Below are 17938 nucleotides of genomic sequence, written 5' to 3' on the forward strand. Positions count from 1 at the left end.
TTCATGAGCCCTTCGAAAGAAATCTAAAGCCAAGCTGTTTATCACTCTGATCAACACATTGACTCTGTACCCTCAAAATGACACTGAGATCAACGCAACAGCCGTATGTCAACAGCCGTATGTCAACACAGCCGTATGCCAACAGTCGTATGTCAACAGCCATATGTCAACAGCCGTATGTCAACAGCCGTATGTCAACAGCCGTATGTCAACACAGCCGTATGCCAACAGTCGTATGTCAACAGCCGTATGTCAACAGCCGTATGTCAACAGTCGTATGTCAACAGCCGTATGTCAACAGCCGTATGTCAACACAGCCGTATGTCAACAGTCGTATGTCAACAGTCGTATTGTCAACACAGCCGTATGTCAACAGCCGTATGTCAACAGTCGTATGTCAACACAGTCGTATGTCAATAGCCGTATGTCAACAGCCATATGTCAACACAGTCGTATGTCAATAGCCGTATGTCAACACAGTCGTATGTCAACAGCCGTATGTCAACAGCCGTATGTCAACAGTCGTATATGTCAACACAGTCGTATGTCAACAGCCGTATGTCAACAGTCGTATATGTCAACACAGTCGTATGTCAACAGTCGTATGTCAGGGATGACTGTTGCAACATACAGAAAACATTGATTCTCATGCTATCAGAAAGTGAGAAAAGAAAGAGCTGCGGCGCATCCATCTTGACAGAGTGTGGAGGGGAGGAGCTGGGCGGGACGGAGTGTGTTTCGGGAGGGGGGGTGGGAGTTGGGCGCGACGGATTGTGATATTTGTCATTGCACGTACTCTTACGGGCTGGGTTGGTCAGTGAGGAATGTCGAGCCCCTCACTGGCAGAACGACTAAATTGTGTAGAAACAGGAGCCGCTCTAATATGATAATTGGCTACTCTAAATCGTGTGCGTGCGTGCGTGCGTGCGTGCGTGCGTGCGTGCGTGCGTGCGTGCGTGCGTGCGTGCGTGTGTGTGCGTGCAGTGACAACAGTGACACTTGGTGGTCAACAAACGCTATTTCTGTGCTCAGACAATACAGACGGTATACTCGGATGGACGGACACACAGGGACAGACACACGTTGCGCATGTCTATAGGAGTGGCCAGCACCACTCAAAAAGTGACAAGGGAAAGGGATGCATTGTAAGAGGACGGCGCGAGTCTCACCTTTCGTGAAAACAGTTCCTTATCAGTGTCCTCTGACCGAGACGTTTCACAGTGTCCGGGGCCGTGGAATCGCTTCCTCATCTCAAGAGGCTTCCCAATAACTCCCGAGGTGCTCCTCAAGGCCCTCGAAGGTATCTGCTGACCAACGCGGGTCGTAGTATATCCCTGGACTGGACTGGCCCAGAAGTTCTGTTTGGAGACGGGGGAGGAACTACAGTCTGACGAGTCGTCGGTGCTGCCATTATTATTACTGCATTGGCTCTGAAGCCTGCAGTGCTGGTGGCCATCTTTAGAGTCACTGTCATCATCACCGCTCTTCTTGTCGACAGATCCGGCAGAGCGGACGACGCGGTTTCTTGGAGGATCTCGTAAACACGTGGTAGATGTTGGCGGAGGCTGTGCGTCTGGACATCTTCGAGGAGGGCTCGATATGTCTGGACCGTCTGTGTCGTCGTCTGGATGTCCACGAGGACTCGACCTGTCTGGACCGTCTGTGTTGACCTCTGGATGTCCAGGAGGGCTCGACCTGTCTGGACCGTCTGTGTCGTCGTCTGGATGTCCAGGAGGGCTCGACCTGTCTGGGCTCGACCTGTCTGGATCGTCTGTGTCGTCCTCGTCGCTGGCGAGCCAGTCAATGGAGTAATCCGAGTCCGACGCTGACATCCTTCACGTTGTCCCTTAGCCAGCACACTGCCTCACGCACCTGCAACGTTTAAGCACACAGGCTGAGCAAGAGTTTGCCATGAATATAATAATACAAGACAATAATTACAATAATTATGATAATGTAATAATAATAATAAATATTATTATTATTATTATAAAGATGAGTTGACTTGTGAGCTCATTACTAAATTACGCTCAACAAAATGAAACTGTTTTACATATACGTAGATAGCATGGCTGCTTTATACTGGAAGGGAAACATCTATAGATACCTTTCTTATTTGGCAAGAAAGATTGGCGATTTATTGTCAAGTTTGTTTTCTGTTCAAGTTGTTGTAGTAAAATAAATACTGTTCTTATAATACAGAACCACACTGCATGTAGTAAAATACTTACACTTTTGTACAGTCAAAAAAATACATGTCGTTACTGAAAATAGCTGATCTACAAGCTCTCAACGCGTCGTGCGTTGTGAGCTTGTAGATCAGCTATTTTCGCTATGTTTGTCCAAAAGTGCCCTCTTACAGGATGTCAGCCCCCTGCCCCTCTATCTCGCTGCACACCCCTGCTAGAACGACACATGTAGCCTATAGGCCTACACAGACTGCTCCAATCCAGACCAGAAACATGCACATGTAGCCTATAGGCCTACACAGACTGCTCCAATCCAGACCAGAAACACATGTAGCCTATAGGCCTACACAGACTGCTCCAATCCAGACCAGAAACACATGTAGCCTATAGGCCTACACAGACTGCTCCAATCCAGACCAGAAACATGCACATGTAGCCTATAGGCCTACACAGACTGCTCCAATCCAGACCAGAAACATGCACATGTAGCCTATAGGCCTACACAGACTGCTCCAATCCAGACCAGAAACACATGTAGCCTATAGGCCTACACAGACTGCTCCAATCCAGACCAGAAACACATGTAGCCTATAGGCCTACACAGACTGCTCCAATCCAGACCAGAAACACATGTAGCCTATAGGCCTACACAGACTGCTCCAATCCAGACCAGAAACACATGTAGCCTATAGGCCTATACAGACTGCTCCAATCCAGACCAGAAACACATGTAGCCTATAGGCCTACACATACTGCTCCAATCCAGACCAGAAACACATGTAGCCTATAGGCCTACACAGACTGCTCCAATCCAGACCAGAAACACATGTAGCCTATAGGCCTACACATACTGCTCCAATCCAGACCAGAAACACATGTAGCCTATAGGCCTACACATACTGCTCCAATCCAGACCAGAAACACATGTAGCCTATAGGCCTACACAGACTGCTCCAATCCAGACCAGAAACACATGTAGCCTATAGGCCTACACAGACTGCTCCAATCCAGACCAGAAACATGCACATGTAGCCTATAGGCCTATACAGACTGCTCCAATCCAGACCAGAAACACATGTAGCCTATAGGCCTACACAGACTGCTCCAATCCAGACCAGAAACATGCACATGTAGCCTATAGGCCTACACAGACTGCTCCAATCCAGACCAGAAAAACATGCAGCCTATAGGCCTACACAGACTGCTCCAATCCAGACCAGAAACACATAGAACATAATGATTTACAGCCAAAACCTCAATGGATGAACATCATTATTTCTGTTTTATCATGTTCCACTGATTATGATGAATTCCCGTTCTGTTCTTTGGCTTTATAGAAGTGTATATTTGTACGTCTCTAAATGTTTTGATGAATTGAACAAGGTGGACCCTCTTGTAAACAAGTGCAATGCTTTATTGTGTCGTCCACTCACAGTTAACAGTCTTTGTATTGAGTTGTGCTTGAATTGTACTGTAATTCTGCAAACTGTTAATACATATTTCAATCAATATTTCAATCAATCATTTAACTAAACACCTCATTTAAATCTAGATTTAAACCAGGGTCAAGACTTCTAGCCTATATAGACTACTGTAACTGATTAATTGAAAATGGTGGACCCTTTTGTCAAGTGTATAAATGCTTAATCATGGTTCGTCGGTCTAGTGTAAAATTAAATCTTTTTCAAGTCACGTACTGTAGGTATAGGTATTGCATGTCTGTTCTCTCGTTTTGAAGATATTTAAATTACAACAGACTAGCCAAAAATGAATTCCATAACCAACGACACACAGCAGCTTAAATAACCCCGGGCGCGCGCGCGCGCGCACACACACACACACACACACACACACACACACACAGCATGCAGTAGGCTACGGAAGAGGCAGCTCTATTATGTAACAACGAAAATGCTTTCACACACAATACGCGTAGGCCTACGTGACAAAATAAGGTCTTTACGTGGATTATATTCTGTTAGCAATCAATCAAACGAATCAATATAACACCGATTTAGGTTTAACAGACACTGTTTGATACAATTGAATTAACGTCATTTGAGTTCATACAGTGCTGCAGAGCTTCATCAGACAAGCAAAGGATATGAGTCATTATTCTCTTATCAAATCTCACTCTCATTACGCAAACTTTGCGTAAGAATAATTTGCGTAATGTTAGATTTGGTAGAAATGGACCTGGTCACACAGTAGGCTACGGACGGACCAGGTCCATTCTATTCTTAGGACACACTTTCAAAAGGTACTAATCTATCAGTTCTTCTGACTCGAGTCGCGGTATAGCCTACCGTATATATATCAGACGGGTTCTCCTCACATCAAGGTGTGTGTGTGTGTGTGTGTGTGTGTGTGTGTGTGTGTGTGTGTGTGTGTGTGTGTGTGTGAGAGAGAGATCAGTAGCCTGGATACTTACCCTTAAAGGTCCATTTGGTTCCATTACAGTCTCTCTGAGTTCAATAAATAGTGAGTTCTTCTCTATTGTGTGCAGCAGGCTGCTGCTGCTGCTGCTGCCATCTCTCTCTCTCCTCAGTGGATCAGTCAGCACTTACCGGCAGCGAACAACGGTGTGAAGTCAGGACATACACTCACTGTGCGTGTGTGCGTGTGCGCGCGTGCGCGCGCGCCACCACGCAGCCCGTGCAGCCGCTCCTAGAGCAACGTGTCTGCAGAGGGGGCGGGGCTAAAAGCAAGAGAGCGCTCCGATTTGTGTGCGTCTGATCTGGCTATCTAACGACATTAACACATTAAATCTAGCAATATAACAATAGAGTATATAATAACATTTTAATCTAGCATTATGACACATTTGATAACATTATATATAGCATTATAACAGCCTATACATTTTAATATACCATTACAACATAGATCATTATAACATCTATATCCTTATTAGTCCAGGGAAGAGCCAGATTTTGGTACCATCTAAGGTGATGGTAATGTTTTTATATTTTTATATTCCTACATGTCTCTAGAGTTTATATTTTTGGTATGATAACTCTTCCAATTCAGCAGCTTAATGCCTTATCGCCAGTTATATCTGTCATTAACATCCTATTATCCAAATATCATCATTCTTTAAGTAGCATGTGACGTGTCAAACTAGGGGGGTTTCATGATTCTGAATCCATTCCAAGCATTAGTTTTGCCCTAAAAACACTCATTGGGCTAAATTAGGCCATAGCCAAATGACATTTGCGCACATCACAAATGTGATGAGATCAGCACATTTGCCAAATGTGCTGATCTCATTGTGATGACGGCTATGGCCGTTTTTAGGCCAAGGAGTGTTTTGTGTGCAAAACTAATGCTTGGAATGGATTCAGAGTCATGAAAACCCCATAGTTTGACACGTCACATGTTAGCATACATGACATTTTGATCATTTTGCCTTATAGGATGTTAATGGTATGGTCACATAACTGGCCATAACATTACGCTACTGAATTGGAAGAGTTATCATACCAAAATATAAACTAGAGACATGTGATGTAGGAATACAAAAAATAATAATAATTACGGTCACCTTAGGTGGTACCAATTCATGACAATATCAGTGTTGGACGCTGAACTATATATAGCCTATAATAGATCTAATCGAACATTAGTAGATCCAATAAGAACAGGTAGTAAGGGCATTTTATCAGGTATTTGACCAATCTGGGAACTAAATCGTTACCAAGAAATGTGTTTCTAAAGGTGTCTAATAACATGGATTAATAGTTTGAAATTCAACTCCCGTGGGACATTTTAGTTATTTGCATAATATGTGACCATACCATTAACATCAGGCAACAAAAAAAAGTCAAAATTTCATCATACTTTAAGTAGCATGTGACATATGAAACATATGGTTTTTCATGATTCTGAATCCATTCCAAGTTTCCATTAGTTTTGCACAAAAAACACTCCTTGGGAGGAAAACAGCCATAGTCGTCATCACAAATGTGATGAGGTCAGGCCATTTGGGCAAGTGGATATAAATTTAGCCCAATGAGTGTTTTTTGTGCAAAACTAATTCTTGGAATGGATTCAGAATCATGAAAACCCCCTAGTTCCATATGTCACATGCTACTTAAAGAATGATGACATTTGGGCTTTTTTTGTTGCCTTATAGGATGTTAATGGTATGGTCACATATTATGCTAATAACTCAAATTTCCCACGGGAGTCGAATTTCAAACTTTTAGTACATGTTATTAGACACCTTTAGAAACACATTAGTGAAGACATTTCATGGTAACGATTTAGTTCCCATATTTTCATATAGGTTTCACTAAGGGGTCTTTATACAAATAACCAAATGGACCCTTACAGGTCTGTAACGCTGAGAGTGTACAAATGGAATCAAATGGACCCTTACAGGTCTGTAACTCTGAGAGTGCACAAATAACCAAATGGACCCTTACAGGTCTGTATCTCTGAGAGTGTATATAACCAAATGGACCCTTACAGGTCTGTATCTCTGAGAGTGTACAAATAACCAAATGGACCCTTACAGGTCTGTAACTCTGAGAGTGTACAAATAACCAAATGGACCCTTATACAGGTCTGTAACTCTGAGAGTGTACAAATGGAACCATTTGTCCATTTGTTAATATGAATGCTCTCAGAGTTATGGAGGAGTTATGGCCTGGAGTCCTTGAAATGAAGAAGTTCAGGGACGTGCAGAGAGTGTTAGAGGGGCAGGGGCTGACATCCCGTAAGAGGGTATACTTTTGTACAAAAATAGCAGATCTACAAGCGTTGAGAGCTTGTAGATCAGCTATTTTCGGGGCGCAACCCCAGCACTCTTTAGTGGAGATGCAGTGTAACGACATTGGATTTCTAAACAACGCAAAATTCTGCGTTCCAAGTTCATTCTCCTGAATGCTGCCTTCCGCCATGGCATGGAAAAGGAATGGCATTTGCACTTCTTCCACCATAGTAAACGCTGCATTCGTGGTCTGGAGAGGGCAGTTGTTTTACAGACGGGGTAAAAATGCTAATAGACCATAGACTACATAGACCATAGGTAATAGACTTTGATGTCCATGTGTGCACGTCCCTGAAGAAGTTAGAGAACCACCGCATGAGACCATACACATACTCTTACAGACGCCCCACCCCCACCGTCCAGTCTGTCTGGGTCGGGCAGTGACTTGCACTTCCACTCCAGCTCAGGACCCAGGGCAAGGCAGGCAGACGTGGCACTTCCTGTTTAGCTATAACATTACACGGGATAAAAGAGCAAGAAAGGAAATCTTGATCCATTTGCACATATTTTATAACAATGGACCTTCACATGCAGACATTCATTGAGGGATAATGAACAATAGGTTATTTTTTGTTTGGGGGGGGGGGGGGGGGGGGGAGTGTAGGGTGGGTGGGGGTTGGGGGGTGGTGGGGGGGTATCCAGAGGTTTTGAGGTATGTTCAGTGGTATTTGTACGTACGAGGGTTTTCAACTGTAAACAGGCAGATTAACATCTTTGCTTTTAGTGAATGGAAATGTGTCAAATGTCCCCCTCTAAATTACGCTGGCAGCAGGGGCGCAGAGGTCATTTCATAACTGGGAGGACTGTTTTGCAGCAGACTCGCGCGGCAAAATTTTGCGGTCTTTCAAAGGCTTTTCGCGGATTCCACGGCAAATCTGGAGCCAATCTGATCCTATAAATACAAAAGTGTACATGATCTTTTAAATTATTATTATTTATTTTTTTACTGCATCCAAGTTGCAACTAGCATCACTTAACAGCTCTTTAGCCTGTGGTGTCACGGTTTCTGCAGCTCTAATCAGTGCTAAGGCTTTCTCGAGACATTTGTGAGGGCCGCTATAGGCTAGCCCATATGCACATAGCACGTAGCATTACGCGGAAGCGGGGATTGAAACCGGGGCTCCCACTCGCCAGACCAACGCGCAACCTACCGTGCCAATAGGGCTGAGTCTGATTGGCAGGGCTGTTGCAGGCTGGGTCTTGGCTGGGGGCTATACACAGCGTATATCTATTCTACGTCCAAGCTTAGACATGGTGAAATGAAATGAAATCTATATTTACCCAGGGTATCTGGGCTAAGCTCAAGAACTTGTTTCCAGCCAGGCCCTGCTCATAGAACACATTTCATCGTAGTGGTTGATGCCTTGTTCAAGGGCATTTCAGCGGTGGTAATTTTAACGTGTCGGACGGCTGGTTCGAACTGGGAACCTTCCGGTATCTAGACCGCGCCGCTATCCGTTCGGCCACCGCTGCCACTGTAACGCCCCGCCTGCCTCTGATTGGCCTACCGACACTGCCGGCCTTACCAGACTTTCCTCCGAGGTGGAAGATACATGCTGGATAGTCTGCCGCGAGTTTACTCCGTGGTGGGAAATGAATAAATAATACAAGTACGATATAATACAAGAGAATGACAGCTTGGCACGCACGACAGTAACTTATATGTTTTGTAGAAGAGGCAAACTAATATATTGTTTTGTTATGCCGTTTATTTCGCATGTGTACAGTGTAAACTTGAAACATTATTGTAGGCCTACTGTAGAAAGGTCTATTTTCCCTTGATCTTTATCTTTTTTAGTATAATAGTATTAGTTTACTATAATTAGATTAATACACGATAAGTGTTCAATCAATCAACCATTCAATCAAAGCAAACGGCATAAACAAATAAACAAATAAAAGTTACAAGTTACTGTTGCGCTGTCATTCTCTTGTACTTGTATTATTTCCCACCTTGGACGGAGGACAGTCTGGTGAGACCAGTGGTATTCTGCAGTGTCTGTAGGCCAATCAGAGGCAGGCGGGGCGTTACCATGTCTATGCTCAGTGTTGGTAGGCCAATCAGAGGCAGGCGGGGCGTTACCAAGTCTATGCTCAGTGTCGGTAGGCCAATCAGAGGCAGGCGGGGCATTACCATGTCTATGCTCGGACGTAGAATATATATACGCCTGTACCTCATGATCTGATAGGCTGAGCACAGAATGTGATGTATGATGATAGGAGGAGCGCCCCTCAGAGGGGACGTCCCCCCAGGGCTGGACTGGGACAATTTTGCACGAATTTGGCCCAGACCAGCCCACAAGCGCACAGACGACGGAGCGGGCAGTATACTAACCGCTAACAAACAAGCCCTAATACCACCACTTTTACAGAACAACATAAATGATTCAAATGATGTTGCTCTCACAAGAATGATGCTGCAGGATTCAAGATAGAAGAGGGTTTATTTGTCACTCACTGCAGGTACAGTGAAATGATCATGATGGCAGAATGGCAGCAGGTCCGGACCAGTCCCGGTGTCCTGCCGCCTATATTGGCCTCATGCCTGCCTGTCCAAAAATAAATACAAAATCTTATCATAACTTGAGCGGCACGACGCAACGCGACGCAACGCGATGCAGCGTGATGCAGCGCAAAGCGACGCGTTGTGAGCTTTCCGATATTGTGAGCGATTCGATATTGATATCGTCGCATTAAAAATCACGATATATCACTGAATGGATTTATTTTGCCCACCCCTACTGTTTCTAGGTGAGCAGACATCTCAGCCTTGACTGGCTGGAGAGAGAGAGACGGTATAAGTAGTAATAGTAATAGAGCTCAGAGAGCACATGGGGAGAGTCACATGTGACCACGTGAGTCTGTCACTATCATTCATAGAAAGCATAGCCGTCATGATGGTGGTGAGCATATGGGTGTGTGAGAGAGAGAGGTACATGTGAGTTAGTGTATATTCTCACTTGCCTACTGTATGCATACTGTAGCCTACAGAACATGTGCTGGCTGGGGGTGTGTCCCACTCATCCATTATTCAAAGGTTTAAATCCCTATTCCCCCTCCCCCTCCCCCATCCCATACAAACCCTGCATGTCTGTGAGCTCAGATGGTATAAATCGAGGTCTGCGAACACGTGTGTGTGTGTGTGTGTGTGTGTGTGTGTGTGTGTGTGTGTCTGTGTTCGCGTGCGTGCATGCGTGTGTGTGTGTGTGTGTGTGCGCGTGCGTGCGTGCGTGTGTGTGTGCGTGCGTGTGTACAGGTCACAATTAAAGTACCATTAGGGCCAAGCCCTGTGGTTTGGCTGACTTCATTGGCCTGTATGATGTAACAAGAGAGATGAGCCACTTGCACCCTGCATACCAGTGGTTGGCAGGTTGCACCCTGGCCCTGCATACCAGCAGTGGTTCCCAAACCTTTTCATGTCAAGGACCCACAAAATGATACTCATCAGCCCACGGACCCCCCATTAGAAAATATATGACAAGGACCTCCATAAGAGAAGAGTTTTACAGCTCTAGGAGTGCTTTTCAACTATTTTCATGTCAAGGACCCCCAGTTTGACATGCATTAGTCTACGGACCCCCATTTAATGGCATCTCTTTCTCCGAGACCCTGATTTATATTGTAAAAGTAAAACCAATGTTAATTTAACTCTGAGAGTGTACAAATTGTACACATTTGTACACTCTCAGAGTTACAGACCCATAAGGGACCCTTATGGACCCTTATTAAGGGTCCATTTGGTTCCAAACTATCAAGCTGGGGACCCCCTGGAACTCCCTCAAGGACCCCTGGGGGTCCCTTGACCCCACTTTGGGAACCACTGCTTTATACTTATTTTGGCCAGAGTCCCCCAGGGCTCTGTGTTAGGCAGGCTGCTGTTTTTACTCTAGTAGAACTGTAGATCGTTTTATCTACAAGTAGAACTGTAGATCGTTTTATCTACAAGTAGAACTGTAGATCGTTTTATCTACAAGTAGAACTGTAGATCGTTTTATCTACAAGTTTTGAGGCACCAAAACATTGCATAACATTTTCCAATCAGTGTTGTTTTGTTTTGTTTTTTTGTTTTTTTTACAAATGGATAGATGTTGAACATTCTTCATTGGTATGTATGTGTTACGGTTTATACTGTATGACAACACTAAAACAGCCAGAACTAATAAATGATAAGTCTAATGTCGAAAAACCAACCATATATGTTTCACAATATTTGAATTCCAGTGCAACGTACGCTGCCCATACAGTATCCTGACATTTGAACCTCAGTCTGAAAGGTTTGAAGACATTTAAAAGCTTGTTGTTGGACAAAATGAAACACTCACCACCAAGGAGGGTCCACTGTGCTATGTGCAATTATTGACTTTAAACATTGATTATTGATTATTGATTTTGAACATTGCATATTCAGACAAAATGGAGTAAAGACACATTTACCTGTCCTGCACGCTGCCAGACACACCTCTGGAATCTACAATCAATAATCCAGGAGTTCACTAACCTTTCCATGCCAAGGACCCCCAAATATAGCCATATACTGTAGGCTTCGGCTATACAGACCCCACTTTAAAAAAAACAAAAAAACATTGTATTTCGTTTTATTTTCATTTTCCCTGCATAGCATCCCCATGTTGGCCCCCACCTTGACAAGAGACATACAGAGTCTCAGCCATGCAACCTCTGTGAATTCAACTGACTGTGAGGCAGCTAGACCACCGAGTCTCAGCCATGCAACCTCTGTGAGTTCAACTGACTGTGAGGCAGCTAGACCACCGAGTCTCAGCCATGCAACCTCTGTGAGTTCAACTGACTGTGAGGCAGCTAGACCACCGAGTCTCAGCCATGCAACCTCTGTGAGTTCAACTGACTGTGAGGCAGCTAGACCACCGAGTCTCAGCCATGCAACCTCTGTGAGTTCAACTGACTGTGAGGCAGCTAGACCACCGAGTCTCAGCCATGCAACCTCTGTGAGTTCAACTGACTGTGAGGCAGCTAGACCACCGAGTCTCAGCCATGCAACCTCTGTGAGTTCAACTGACTGTGAGGCAGCTAGACCACCGAGTCTCAGCCATGCAACCTCTGTGAGTTCAACTGACTGTGAGGCAGCTAGACCACCGAGTCTCAGCCATGCAACCTCTGTGAGTTCAACTGACTGTGAGGCAGCTAGACCACTGAGTCTCAGCCATGCAACCTCTGTGAGTTCAACTGACTGTGAGGCAGCTAGACCACTGAGTCTCAGCCATGCAACCTCTGTGAGTTCAACTGACTGTGAGGCAGCTAGACCACCGAGTCTCATTCATGCAACCTCTGTGAGTTCAACTGACTGTGAGGCAGCTAGACCACCGAGTCTCAGCCATGGATCAGTGGAGCAAGAAGTAAAAGGCATGATGTATTCTACAATCTACATTTTACTTGAGAAAATAAAGTACAGAAGCAATAGCATCACAAAATACTTGGCAGTACCAAAGTAAAAGTAGTGCAGTCGCAGTGCGACGCGTTGTGAGCTTGTAGATTTATTAACTATTTTCAAACAGAAAAATGGGGTAAAATTAAGTGTAAAGTATATTTTACATTAAATTCTGGACGGGAACCCCTTTTGGTGTTTTAAGCACTTTAGCTATTGAAAAATAGCAGATCTACAATCTCATTGCGCGGCACCGAGTGCCGCGCTACGAGCTTGTAGATCTGCTATTTTTGAAAAATTGTGAAAATGTGGCGCAAATCTTTGAATATATATTCTTTCATAGCTCCCTGAAACAACATATTGTCAGATACAAATACAGATAATTCTAGGGCTCCTTGACATGAAAATGGTTGAGCACCACTGAAAGATAGAAACATAGGTTTTTCAGAAAACTGTTAGGATTTAGAAGCAATTTTGTTTTTAGAATTGGCCTCAGGTCTAGATGGGTTAAGTGTACAGTAGCCTATATTTTACATGAATAATCTAAATCTGCAAAGTGGAAATACTCAAGTAAAGGGAAAGTACCTGAAAGCTGTGCTTGAGTAATAGTAATAGTAGTTCGGTTCGGTATACTTTCCACCTCCCACGGCCATGGAAGAAAGCTCACCCAAGGAGGCGTGGCTTATGTCCTCTCTGTGCGTCATTAGCTCCTCCCTCATGGAGTCACATGTTCACTGGTCCCAGGAGCTTCACATGGACAGGCAGAGCCACTATCACGACTCAATCTCTGATGACCCTGCATGTATCAGCATCTGAACTGCTGGTGCGTGCGTGCGTGCGTGCGTGCGTGCGTGCGTGCGTGCGTGCGTGCGTGCGTGCTCACGCGTGTGCACGTGAGCATACACCACTATTTTGCTGCAGGCCCTTACTACGAACATGTGACTCCAGATATATTTCAACACAGTTACATAACCCGCTCTCTCTCTCTTCCCTTCTGCTACTCTCTCCCTCCCTCCCTCCCTCTCTCTCTCTCTCTCTCTCTCTCTCTCTCTCTCTCTCTATCTCCTTCTCTCTCTCTCTCTCTCTCTCTCTCTCTCTCTCTCTCTCTCTCTCTCTCCTATCACTCCCCCCTCCATCTCTCTCTCCCCCTCCCCCTCTCTCTCTCTCTCTCTTCCTCTCCTTATCACCCCCCCCCCCTCTCTCTCTCTCTCTCTCCCTATCACACTCCCCCTCCCTCTCTCTCCCTCTCTCTCTCTCTCTCCCTCCCTATCACTCCCCCTCCCTCCCTCTCTCTCTCTCTCTCTCTCTCTCTCTCTCTCTATCACTCCCCCTCTCTCTCTATCACTCCCCCTCTCTCTCCCTATCACTCCCCCTCTCTCTCTCTCACTCCCCCCCTCTCTCTCTCTCTCCCTATCACTCCCCCTCCCTCTCCCCTCCCTCTCTCTCTCTCTCTCTCTCTCTATCACTCCCCCTCCCTCTCTCACTCCCCCTCTCTCTCCCTATCACTCCCCCTCTCTCTCACTCACCCCTCTCTCTCTCTCTCTCTCTCCCTATCACTCCCCCTCCCTCTCCCCTCCCTCTCTCTCTCTCTCCCTATCACTCCCCCTCTCTCTCTCACCCCCCCCTCTCTCTCCCTATCACTCCCCCTCTCTCTCTCATACCCCCCCCTCTCTCTCTCTCTCTCTCTCTATCACTCCCCCTCCCTCTCTCACTCCCCCTCTCTCTCCCTATCACTCCCCCTCTCTCTCTCATCCCCCCCCCCTCTCTCTCGCTCTCTCTCTCTCTCTCTCACCACACCTCCATCTCTCGATCCCTCTACTCCCCATCTCTCTCCCTCTACCCCGCCCTTTGCATAATGACATGGTTGTCACATGATACCACAGAGTGACTGACATTAACCAAATAATGACACCCTAGCTTGTTCTTTTAAATGAAACGGTTTAACATATGCTTTCGTTCACCTTTCTCCAATGCCGTGTAGGTGTGAGGCCCCGGACTTCTAGTTCACTGAATTACCGTAAACGTCCCCACCAAAGAGGTCCAGGTGTTATTTGTAGTTGTTACGTCCCCACCAAAGAGATCCAGGTGTTATTTGTAGTTGCTACTGTGACCGTGGCCAGAAAGTCACATTAAACTTATATATATATATATATATATATATATATATATATATATATATATATCGGTGCACTGTTTTAAAGTGCAGTTTGTATAATTATTGTGAACCCACAGACAGTTATTCTGCCCTAGAAGACTACGCCACTTTACTAATTTCCCGGAGGTAAAGAACTCCATATAACACTCTTAAATATACTATATTATACAAGACACTCAGGTTCGTTTTATGCCAGGTAAAGAGCAATATGTATTTCCACCAGGATTGACTGAGACTGAAACGTTCGGTTTATAGGGGTAACAACCATGTATGGATTTGATTTAGCTAATACAAGGGGCACTCTATATGGCCGAATAAAAATACAATATAACAAAAATACTAAAACCCTATTCTTAAAATCCTATCTAACTAACTAAACCTAAAAATAACAAAAGAACGAAAGGAAAAGAAAACAATCAATACACTTCTGTCAAAACACATAGCAATCAATTGGGAATTAGCTCAGAATGTATAACAACTTTTTAAAGTGCTTGAGACGTCAGGGGGAAATCAGTCGCCGCTTCTCGTCTGCTTCTCGTTACTGTAACACACACAACAACGGACACCAGTTCAACTGTTGGATATAAGGTGACTCTACTAATGATGGTCCTGATGGTATAGGTGGACAAGTACTGCAGAGATCGGTTACTTTAAGCCCTCAATGAATTGAATTGCATTGAATTGAATGGGGCTACGGGGTGTTGTGCTAATTCGCTTATTTCCATCGCTCAAAAATCATTTTTTTGTATATATCCTCTCTTCATAATGTAAATAATATCCCAAGCGGCACACTTTACTACTTATTTCAATGGAAATAAGCGAATTAGCACAACACCCCATATCCCCATTTAATTCAATTCAATTCACACCTGGACCTCTTTGGTGGGGACGTAACAACTACTCTTTTGTGAAGCACTTTGTAACGCTGTTTTAAAAGGTGCTATATAAATAAAGCTTTATTATTATTATTATTATTATTATTATTATAACAAATAAATAAGGTAAGAAAGCCTTCTAGCATGGAATTCTCCTTTAACGGGGTGGCAGTGGCTCAGGGGTAGAGTGGCCGCTTGGGAATCAGAAGGTTCCCAGTTCGAACCCGGGCTCACCCAGAGTTAGTGTCGAAGTGTCCTTGAGCAAGACTCTGAACCCCTAATTGCTCCCGATGAGCAGGTTGGAGCCTTGCATGGTTTCCTCCACCATCGGTGTATGAATGTGTGTGTAAATGGGTGAATGTAATGCACAATCTATGTAAAGCGCCTTGGATACATTTAAGGGAGCTGTATATAAATGCACCATTTACCAACTGGCAGATGATTATAAAATATGTGTGTATTTCAGGTGTGGGAACCTTTCAGAAACATGCTATAATTTCTGTATGTACGTGTGTTTGTTCTGTCCCATAAATTCATGTGACATCTTCTTACAGCATGTGAGCTACAGCTACAAACACAAAGAGAAGCCTTCAGGGGACATTAGTGGTGATGAACTGTGTTTTGAATTACAGTCAGAATGTTTCATGTTCAATAACAATAATTCATGCCTTTACAACTCCAGCTCTCCCTTCAGCGACAACACCATAACGTCTGTTTGTTTTCCAAAGATGGTATCACTTCAAAGTCAAAGTCTTCAAAGTCAAGTTTTCGGCTTCATCTTTCCACTCAGCGACTCGGTGTTAAAACAAACATGCTCTGAAAATGCACACATCCCACCCATCTGACCAATGAATGGTATCGTTCCCGATCCGATCCAAATACCACAATTTCTGTGTTAGCCGATACCAATACCGAATACCGATACCAGTGTTGTGATCTCGTGTTGTGTTTATAGCTATCTAGCTATATCTCATGTTGTGTTTATAGCAGACTCCTCACTCATACAGTATGTGCACTTGCAGTTTGGGCAACTCGAAAGCAAACTCCACATGCCCTAACATTTTATTTACCTGCTATACCCTTACCCCTGTGTCGGATCGGTGGTTAGACTGGCATTGCCGATACCAATATGAACCGATATGACAAATAAGGGCCGATACCGATACTTTTCCGATACCAATATACAGTATCGGGACATCTCAACTGAACGGCCATTCAGCTGCCGTGTTCAGTGGTCAGAATGGGTGGGCCGCCCTCAAACAAGAGCACGCCATGACCCAGAAAAACGTATCATGAGTATGGTGTGCAATTATGATAAATGTTGGTTTGTATGAATCCTAATTGACATGACTGGTGCTCTTTCAGTGCTAACACACATGGTTTCCTGCAAAATGTTATTGGCATGGCGCCAATGCTTGAAATAAATCGCGCCATGCTTAGCTGCAAAGAAAAATCATTTTTTAAATGTTTTTTAGGGGGCTAGTGAATCATGGTGTGTGTGATATGAAGGGTGCGCTCGGAAATGCGCCCTGAACGCACTGGTGTGCTCTCTTGTCGTTCGTTTATTCAGTGCACTCGGTGCATTGTCGATGGAAAATCCAGTGTGCTGTGCACCGGGTGTGCCGAGTGCCCGCACTGAGCGACCCTACCCTGAAGCTGGGGTTGTCCGGTGTTGGCGGTGTGAATGCGTCACAGCTGTGGTCGTTCGTAAATAAGGCACACTGTGACGTCACCGCCCACCACACTCAACAAACTGACCACATTCCCGGTGCGCATTTCCGAACGCACCCCATATGTCCAGTACCTCCCCAGTGCCTCCCCAGTGTCTGCCCAATGCCTCCCCAGTGCCCGCCAAGTGCCTCCCCAGTGCCTGCCCAGTGCCTCCCCAGTACCTCCCCAGTGTCCCCCTGAGTGCCTCCCCAGTGTCTCCCCAGTGCCTCCCCAGTGCCTCCCCAGTGTCTCCCCAGTGCCTCCCCAGTGTCTCCCCAGTGCCTCCCCAGTGTCTCCCCAGTGTCTGCCCAGTGTCTCCCCAGTGCCTCCCCAGTGTCTGCCCAGTGCCTCCCCAGTACCTCACCAGGGTCCCCCCGTGCCCAGCACCTGCATGCCAAAGCTTTTTCCTGCAGGAAACACTGACACAATGAATAATTCATGAATAGCAAAAGTTAAATTGTGTGTGCAGGTCATTAATTCAAAGTTACAGTGTTACAGAAGTGATGCAAGGTTTTATTCAATATCTGACTGATTTGAAGAGTCTTTCTTGAGAAATGATGATGATGCCGTTTTATTTTTGCTGTGCTTTAACACAAAATCATGAGGATAATTACAAACTAGAAAGGTGCAACTCTGGGGAAATGGACTGTACGCACACATAATAACACTTCCTCCTTCCTCAAATAGACTATGCACACAGAATAACTCTTCCTGCTTCCTCTAATAGGCTCTACGCACACAGAATAACTCTTCCTACTTCCAGGCGCTTCCCTACTTTGGCTCTCCTCAAATACTTATTTTGAATTAGGGGTGCAATATTTAATGAAGGCTCTA

General features: G+C 45.0%; 1 protein-coding gene across 3 annotated transcripts in view; it reads right to left on the bottom strand.

Moving 5' to 3' along the window:
* LOC306918913 (uncharacterized protein) overlaps positions 1–13009 on the bottom strand; it is a 26527-nt gene extending 13518 nt beyond the window's left edge. For 2 of the 3 annotated variants that reach the window (XR_013789432.1, XM_079496117.1), the window contains exons 1-2: positions 4621–4758; positions 1170–1872 (exon numbers count right to left, since the gene is read on the bottom strand). Coding sequence is in view for 2 of the 3 variants with exons in the window: in XM_079496117.1 (XP_079352243.1) it covers positions 1170–1832 (663 nt within the window). In the remaining variant the exon portion in view is untranslated. Of the gene's footprint in view, positions 1–1169; positions 1873–4620; positions 4759–12949 lie in introns of those variants that run through there. The other variant, XM_079496118.1, reaches the window with a different exon arrangement.
* Between the last annotated feature and the right edge of the window lie 4929 nt (positions 13010–17938).

This window comes from Electrona antarctica (assembly GCF_951216825.1).
Source record: "Electrona antarctica genome assembly, chromosome: 3".
NCBI lineage: Eukaryota > Metazoa > Chordata > Actinopteri > Myctophiformes > Myctophidae > Electrona > Electrona antarctica.